This window comes from Rattus rattus, chromosome 1 (genome assembly GCF_011064425.1).
Source record: "Rattus rattus isolate New Zealand chromosome 1, Rrattus_CSIRO_v1, whole genome shotgun sequence".
Classification (NCBI taxonomy): domain Eukaryota; kingdom Metazoa; phylum Chordata; class Mammalia; order Rodentia; family Muridae; genus Rattus; species Rattus rattus.
This window is the reverse complement of record NC_046154.1, coordinates 195722578-195731940: the sequence shown is the minus strand read 5'-3', so window position 1 is coordinate 195731940 and position 9363 is coordinate 195722578. Positions and strand designations below refer to the sequence as shown.

Below are 9363 nucleotides of genomic sequence, written 5' to 3'. Positions count from 1 at the left end.
AAAAGCCCAGATGCATTTGCCCTATTAGCCATCACTTTCTCGTGTGGACGAGGCTGCCCATATTAACAGGAGAAGAAAGTAAATAAAAACCAACCAGAGTAAATCCCGTGTGCCAAGTACACATGCCTCACACCAGTGGCAAATGTCAGGGGAAATTTCTCATCTAGTGGAGGAGAGCACCATCAAGAGTCAGCATGCCTCAGTTAGCTCACTAAAAGTCAGGGACACCTTGGCAGTTGGTGTCACTCACAGGTGTAGTTTAACCTACCCTGGAACCTAAGGGTAGATTTGGGAATATTTTCTAATCCACTCTGGAACCTAACGGTAGATTTGGGATTTTTTCCTACTCCAAGTAATTACTTAGAGGTGCATCCGCAGCTCAAAGTTCTGGCTGCTGGTGCCAGCATTTATTCCTTACATCATAGCCCCTTCATCCTTTAACCACCGAAGCACACACAAGGTTAAAAACGGAGGTCAGGTAAGTCTACTGGCTTGCACTCTTCCCATGGCTTGAGTTCAGGTGAGCAGGGAGCTCACATTTGGACGGTCCCATACATCTGTCACAAGAACCTTGTGTTTGGAAACACAAACACACATCAGTCATGTAGTACTTGTACTAACAGTGTCCCATCACCTTGGTAGTTACAGAATGACTGAGCTATAACAGCACATTAGCTGTGCTGTGCATTTTTCTTTTCTATTAATTAGTATTCTTTCTTTTTTAAAAAAGATTTATTTATTTTATGAGTACACTGTCGCTGTCTTCAGACACACCAGAAGAGGGCATCAGATCCCATTACAGATGGTTCTGAGCCACCATGTGGTTGCTGGGAATTGAACTCAGAACCTCTGGAAGAGCAGTCAGTGCTCTTAACCACTGACTGAGCCATCTCTCCAGCCCTAATTAGTATTCTTAAATCTTTTAAACTTGCTCTACTCTAGCCCTTGGAATAAATTATTTTAAGATATAATTTTTCACATAACTAACCTCTATAGTTGGGCCTGGTGGAGACCAGATGATTTCAGATTATTTCTGACACCAATTCTGGCAGTGCCGATTCAAAAATAAAGCTTCTATTACACAGTCCAAGTGTTTTTAATTGCATCTTAATATTTCCCTATAATACAAGAACCATGATATTAACCACTATGAGAAGTGACTGGTTACTTAGTAATGTGGTTATGAGACTCCGAGCTGAGTCAAAAGATCAGTGCTAAAACTGCAGGTAAGAATTTGAATGCGACTTCCACAGCGGAGCCAAACTGCATGAACTTTATGACTGGTTTATGCCAAACATTAAGTTTTCTGGTAAGCACTTTTGAGAGAATCAGTGTAGTAACAAAAGATGAAGAATTAGTAATGGCTGCTAAAGTTATTTGCCCCACCCAAAATGATCAGGTACCAGTCCTGGCTAAAACTTCACCCTCAATGGCTAGTAGGTTAGGTTAACGATACAATGTTTGCAGAACACAAATGAGGTCCTGAGTTTTATCTCCAGGGGATGGATGGATAGATAGATAGATAGATAGATAGATAGATAGATAGATAGATAGATAGATAGATAGAATTGCCATCTAGGTAACTTGACCAAAAGCCTTAATTTCTTTGCTCTCCATTTGCTCCCTCCACTGAGAGTATACAGTTTCAACATTAAAGCGGACTAAGTGATACACTTGAAAATGCTAAGGATATCATTCCTTGCGACTTACTACCAAGCAGGTGTATCCTTCAAGCACAGCCTTTAGATATAGATCCGCATTTTCTCATAACTTTAAGCCATAGGGTTAATCACACATGCGTAGAACTCCACAAGAGTACGACAATGTCTAGTTTTAAAGCGACCCGAGGAAACGGTAGTTAACAGTCACAATCAGTATGCAAGGGAGCCAACAGAAAGGGAAACTGAGGAAGATGTTTACCCTGAAAAGGAATGAAGATAGATAGACCTCTCAGATAAGTAATGTCCTCCCGATCCCCAAAGGCAATAACACAGAGGACTAAGTGATACTGACTTATGCACACTGTTCCGCTTACCGCTCTCCTGATCTAACAAAATTGAAAAAACAATGAACAAAAGCAGAAAAACCACTGACTGGGCAAGGTATGCTTTACCTGCGTGGAGCGCGTCCGGGGGCCTCACCAACAGAGGACCAGACAGTGCCATTCAACTTAACTTTTAAACGTGGGTTGAGGGTTGGGGACGTGCGCAGGAGGCCACCTACCTCTCACAGATTTCCCGATGCTGTGCAAGTGCGTGATCGAACTGTAGTTCTGAGCCACGCTCTTTAGGAACGCCTCCATCCCTTCCTGGTGGTGGTATCGGAAATCCAAGGCGGCCACCACGGGCAGCAGAAGCCCCAGCCACAGGCGCGCGCCGTCCATGTCCTAGAGATGGAAGAGAAGGAGTGAGCAGCTGAGGACCGCCCGGGGAAGCGCGGGTACCGCCAGCCCGGAGTCCTCTCCGCCCTCCGGAACACCTGAGCTCCATGCGCCCTCCTCTGAGGAGCCAGGTAAAGATGGTCCCACCGGAGCCCCGCAGCCCGCCCGTGTCCCCGCAGCAGCACCGTTCCGCACGACCCGTCTCACCAGTGCCAGGCGCGCGTCTCCGCCCGCCGGCGGGCGCCGGGTGCTCCGGAGAGTTATAACCCGGACAGAGGGGCGGGCCCGGGCGCCCCGCCCGCCGCCACTCCCACTCCGCGCCGCGCCCGCCCCGGGGGCGGGGTCTCCGCTCTCGCTCAAGGGACAAGGTCCACCATAGGGTATTGAGGACAGCGAGCACGCCTGGTGGGCGGTGGGGCGCGACAAGTCCGAGCCCGTGTTGGACGTGCAGCCTGGCCTCGGCCCCCGGGAACGCTGCGCAGACGGTGCCCACGACGGGCAGTGGGCGCGCCTCCTGGAGTCCGAGCTGGGCCAGGCTTTCAGCCCTGTGCTGCAACTGGGGAAGCCGGGGAACTTTCAAGAAAGAACGTGCGTGTGAGCTTTACATGCCAAGTGTGCGGTACGGGAAATGTCCAACAGAAGTGTCTAGTAGACGGGATTTGGCTGAATCAGAGTTAAGTTTGTGACCAACTCGTAGGACAAAGGAGAGCCGCAGTCGTCGCTGCTCCTTATTCCTCAGACCAGTTCCGTCCGGGTGCTTCTTCTTAAAGTTCTGCTTTCCGGGAGGAGGCGGTAGGCTGTGTTTGCATTCAACAGAACGCAGACCGTGACTGGTGAGAAGTGGTTCGTGACAAGGGGCCATCATGTTCAAAAGGACACCACACACACGGTCTCCCTGTCCCATGGATTTACATACACTGTTAAAGAAATACCGACTCCTGCAAGGGTCTGGTGCAAACAAACTCCGAAAGCTACCGATTTGTTATAGCACATCTTGAACAGATTTAAAAAAAAAAAAAATAGTGACGACAGGGACCATCCCAAATTGAGGGGATGGAATTTCCTCCCCAGTGCACAAAGGGAAGGGGTTATTCTTAAAAGGGCCCTTGAAGGTAGGGGAGATGGTGCAGGACAAAGATGTTTGGGCTGTGAACCTGGCCACCGTAATTCCAGTCTCAGAACCTAAGTAAAGGAAGGAGAGACCAGACTGCACAAAGTCGACTCTGACCTTCACAGGCATAATGTGATCATTGCTGCACTGCCTCCCCGCCCCCGTGCACATATATACTACTAATAAAGGAATTAATGTTTTAAAGCAGTGGTTCTCAGCCTGTGGGTCGAAACCCCCTGAGGCTCAACCGACCCTTTCACATGGGTCGCATATCAGATATCCTGAATATCAGATATTTACTTCACGTTTCATAACAGTAGCAAAATTACAATGAAGCCACAACGAAATGATTTTATGGTTGGGGCTCACCACAGCATGAGGAACTGTATTAAAGGGTTGCAGCATTAGGAGGGTTGAGAACCACTGTTTGAGAGGTTTAAGGAGGGAGGGGCAGAGTGGAGAACCCAGGGTGGAGGCTACCTATCCTCTTAGAAATACAGATGGTGTTGGGCTATGAGTTCTGGAGGATCTTCAAGGCCTCCTGTGATTCCAGGCAGCAAGTCTTACCTCTGACCCTAGTGCTATGTGAATTTATTCTGCTAGGTGTACTAAGAGCTCTGTAAAATGGAAGCCGATTTAACGCCTTGAATAAGGTTGGTGGGCACATTGTTAGAGCCATAAGGTGTTTATTAAACAAACCCAACTTAATACATATATCTTGAAGGAGAATTGTCTGACGATTGGGAAACCTTAATACAGCACTTGCATTTTTGAACATAGTTGTCACTGTGCTAAATGTAAGTGCCACCACGGGCTTGGGATAGCCTCTCCTTTCCCTGACCATAGATGAACAGAGCTGAAAGGAAAGGAGAGAGAAATGGCTTGACGACAACCATGGAGTTTCTGCAGCTATTATGTGGGACAGGAAGGAGATGGGCAAAGTAAAGAACTGCCTCACTAGAGATCACAGACAGAAATGCATGGAAGGACTGTCACCTCCTGCCACACTTCTTAACCTGTTGGTCCCCAACAACCCTTTCACTGGGGTCTCACATATTTGCATTACATTTCACAACCATAGCAAAATTACAGTTATGCAGTAGCAATGAAATAGTTTTATGGTTGGGGGGTGGTCACCACAATGTGAAGACCTGTATTAAAAGGTCGCAGCATTGAGAAGGTTGAAGACCACTGCGGTAGTGAGTGGCTATGTGACTGAAGAATGGGGGACGGTGGCTTTGTCAGCACTGAGACAGATTGCCCAACCTATCCTGTGAAAACGAAGGAGTGAGAAAAAGTTGCAGTTGCTGCCCTGAAGGTTGACACCAGGCAGAGGGCTAGGGGTCCTGAAGGTTTAGCACTTAGTGACCTTAAGTGTGATCTAAGGACATTGATGTCATCTGGAGTGTGCAAAAATTCTGGATCTCTGGTCCCATCGCAAGCCTTAACAGAGTTCCAGAGATCCATCCTACATTCAGGTGTGAGACGCACTGCTTGAGGGGAAGAGAGAGGCAGAGAGAGGCAGACAGAGGAAGAGAGAGGAAGAGAGAGGAAGAGGAAGAAAGAGACAGAGAGAGGAAGAGAGGAAAAGAGAAGAAGAGAGAGGCAGAAAGAGGCAGAGAGGAAGAGAGAGGAAGAGAGGAAGAGAGAGGAAGAGAGGAAGAGAGAGGAAGAGAGGAAGAGAGAGGAAGAGAGGAAGACAGAGGAAGGGAGAGGGATAAAGGAAGAGAGAAGAGAGAAGGCTCCAGTGCATTAGTATGAAAGTTACAGAAGAATAAACAAGCTTGATAGAGGGGGAAACCCTCCAAATTTATGGTTTCAGAGGCAACTTTCTCTTTTTTTCCAATTACTTTTGTATTCACTTTACATCCAGATTGCAGCCCCTTCCCTCCTCTTCTCCCAGTCCCGCCCTTTCAAATCCCTTAACCACTTCCCTTCTCTGAAGGGGAACCCCCTCCCCCTCTTGGGTACCACCCTTCCCCGGGATATCCAGTCCCAGCAGGACTAAGCACATCCTCTCCCACTGAGGCCCATCCAGGTAGTTCAATTAGGAGAAGGAGATCCAATGGCAGGCAACAGAGGAGAGACAGCCCCCACTCCAATTGTTAGGGGACCCACATGAAGTCCAAGTGAGTCACCCTTTCTTATGATGAAATGTTTAAAGTAAACCATAATCTAATGGCTGACAACTTGGCAGTCAGTAGCGTATGGTTTTTGTATGGGTAAATCTGGGTATAAAGATTACAAAAAAAAAAAAAAAAAAAAGACAAGCCAGATGAGACGGTTTGCTTATGAATGTCTGCACAGGCTCCTCCAGTGTTGAAGGCTGCTATGAGTAGCAATATTTAAAGCTGGGACTTTTGGAAGCTGATTGGACCGTGACTGCTGACTTCAGTAATGAACTGCCCCATTGTGTGTGAATAATTGGTGGCACTATTTCAAAGTAAGGAAAACGTAGTAGAGGTTGAGGAAGTAGGTCACTGGGCTCATGACTTTCGAGGATGTATCTTGTTTCTAGCCCTTTCTGTGCCTCCTGCCTCTAAAGAGGTGAGTGGCTTTGTTCTGTCATGTTCCCATGGTGATCTGCCTCACCATAGAGTCTATAGACTGAAACCTTTGAACCTTTGAACCCAAATAAATCTTTCTATCTATAAGTTGTTTTTCCCAGATGTTTTCTCATAGCAACAAAGGCTGGTTGACATACCAGAGGACAGAATTAACAGCTCTTACCACATCGGGAGTGGGCAACGGACACTAATAGGCATTGTAAATTGCCAATAAACAGAGTGAACTTACCAAGGTGGTTAACAAAGAGTTACATATTTAAAGGGCAAGGTAATGCTTTGTGTTGCTAATCAGTGGGCATGATTGTAAAAAGACTAGCAATGCCAGGACACGGATAGGATCTGGAGAAATGATGTGAATGTTCTTTCAGTTATATTACAAACAGTTACTCTTGCTGGGAGGGCTGCCAGAGAAAAGACAACAAAGTTTCCAACGTGCCATTTCTTCTCTGAAGGGAATTTTAAAATGTGTTGTATTTGCCGTGAAAGTTAGAGTTTCAAAATCAGTGTTGTTTTCCAGTCATGAAAAAGTGAATAATATCCAAACGTCTAACACAAGCAGGCTGCCACCGGCTGCGACTCTCTCTGGGACAATACTTCCCACAGACACCCATGGGGACACCTGGAGCCATTTTGATGACTATGACTTGGGGAAAGTGTGGCATGTAGTCAGTCCTGAGTGGAGCACTCTCTAGCAGCAGTTCTCAACCTTCCTAATGCTTTGATCCTTTAATACAGTTCTTCATGTGCTTCATAACTATAATTTTGTCGCTATTTATTAATTGTAATGTAAATATCTGTGTTTTCCAATGGTCTCAGGCAAGCCCTGTGAAAGAATTGTTCAGCATCCCCAAAGGAGGGGGGTGGTGGCTGGAGAGACAGCTCAGCAGTTAAGAGCTCTACTCTTCCAGAGGTCCTGAGTTCAATTCCCAGCAACCACATGGTGGCTCACAACCATCTGTAATGGGATCTGATGCCCTCTTCTGGTGTGGCTGAAGACAGTGACAGTGTACTCACATACATAAAATAAATAAATCTTAAAACAAAACAAAACAAAACAAAACCCAAAACCATCCCCAAAGGGGTTATGACCCAAAGGTTGAGGACTGCTGCTCTACAGTGTACAGCATTGTCCATCTCAGCAAAGAGCCACCCAGCTGGAAGTGTCAATCATACTAGTTGAAGCATCCTGAATCAGGTGGAGAATATTATGCTTGCTGGGCAAGTTATTTTTCAAACATAGTAATGAGGATATGGTTTTGACCTAACTTGGGAAGGCAGATCATTCAGTGGGAAAAGGTGAGTGATAAAAGGAAAATGTAGGAATGTTGGAGGTAGAGCAGAGAATAAACTATTCCTACCAAAATGCTGAGCAGTTTTCAAGCATGTTGAATCATAATCCTTAGGCTGCTCTGTCTTAACTTTATTTTCTTTAAAAGAAAACAAAAATACGTATTTATTTGTGTATGGGTGTATACGTATGCACAGATTGTTTGTGGAGATCAAAGAATAACTGGCAAAGAGTTCTTGCTATCTTTCCACCACGTGGAGCCTAGAGATTGAACCGAGTTCATTGTTGGGCTTAGCAGCAAGCCCCTCTATCCTCTGAGCCACATCACTGACCCTTTTTTTTTCAATGATGTATTTCTGAACAACTTTTTTTCTCAACAAAATGTTACTTCTTTTAATTGAAAAGAAGGTTTTTTGTTTTGTTTTGTTTTTTTGTTTTTGTTTTTGTTTTTTTTGTTTTTTTTACATAGAATCAAAGCTGAGCAGAAAGCACAGAAGCTCTAGAGATGAACAGATTCGAATGAAGATGACATCTAAATGTCACTGGAGTGAGTCACAGGACTGGAGAGGAAGTAAAAGGTCACAGGAAAAGTGGGATACTAAAGGAACTGAAAAGCTAAGGTGTTGGAGAGTTCATGCTGAGGACATTGAGGCCCCCGAAATAGCAGCAGGAATTGGAGCAGAGAGAAAAACCACAGCCAGGGGTTAAGCAGCCCAGCAGATGCTGACAAGAATGAAAAGCACAGTATGAATAGACTTCCCGCCCTCTCCCTCTATCCCTCTTCCTCTTCTCCTCCCTCAATCACTCCCTTTCTTCCTTCATTTTACATTTAATTATTGTGTGTGTGTATGTGTGTGTATGTGTATGTGTAGTGTGCATGTTAATGTGGTGTGTATAGGTGTGTGTGTACATGTGTATGTGTCTCTGTGTGTCTGTGTGTATATATGTGTGTAGGTGTGTGTGTATGTGTGTGTGTATGTATGTGTATGTGTGTGTAGGTATATAGTTGTGTGTATGTGTGTGTAGGTATGTGTGTGTCTGTGTATATGTCTGTGTGTGTATATATATGTGCAGATATGTATGTGTGTCTGTGTGTATGTATGTGTGCATGTGTATAGGTATGTAGGTGTGTGTGTGTTTTGTGTGTGTGTGTGTGTGTGTGTGTGTGTGTAAGTTTACACAAGCACAGTTCAGAGGACAATTGCAGGAGTCAGTTTTAGTTCTGTCCCTTAGTCAAGTGGTTTCTGGGGATTGAACTCAGGTCGTTGGGTTTGGTGACAAGCTCCTTTACCTGCTGGGTCATTTCACTCATGATCTTGACAACTTTTTGAAAGTGTCGAAAGAAAATATAACTAAAAGCAAATAGAGATGCTTAAGAAGTTTTCCCTTGCTTTGAATCAACCATTCTAGAACATATGTATATTCCACTCAGGGGTCAACAGGACACTTCCAGCTAGAATTTCATTATCACACACAGAATAGCAATTGGCGGGCGTTCTTAGAGCAAACTCTTTGAGCACATCTTTATTTCCTTAATGTGGGATTTCTAGATAAAGGAGTACATACATTTTAAAGATGTAAAATATTTGAGATGGATTTTATTCTTTTAAAATATCAAATCACTTTCAAACTTGGAAAGGCTGAGGCTAGAGAGAGAGGACTTTACTCTATCAAAGCCTGGGTCCCAGCATCCGCATTGGGTGGTTGACAAATGTCTGTGTCTCCAGCTCCAAGGAATCCGATGGCCACTTTTGGCCTCTGCTTGCACCCAAACAGACACAGATACAAAACAAACACATGAATAAAAGAAATCTTTAGAAATAGACCGTTAAAACTTCTCATACAAGCACAGAAGAAGCACGGGCCAAACTTTTATTCTGATTAGTGACTGAAATCACTTCCAGGGTAGCAAGGCATGGATATAAGATGTAAGGCTATTAGAGGCTGTGGATATGAGATGTAAGGCTATGAGAGGATAGAATGGAGTCAGGGAATTGGCTCACCAGGTGAAAGCAGT

The 9363-nt window shown here is 45.1% G+C and overlaps 1 protein-coding gene across 1 annotated transcript in view; it reads right to left on the bottom strand.

The window, feature by feature from the left end:
• The window catches only part of Cpm (carboxypeptidase M), a 56979-nt gene extending 54309 nt beyond the window's left edge, over positions 1-2670 (bottom strand). Inside the window, 2 exon segments of the mRNA XM_032912838.1 lie at positions 2224-2386; positions 2588-2670. Of these exon segments, the coding sequence (XP_032768729.1) occupies positions 2224-2383 (160 nt within the window). The 5' untranslated portion in view covers positions 2384-2386; positions 2588-2670.
• Positions 2671-9363: the final 6693 nt, after the last annotated feature.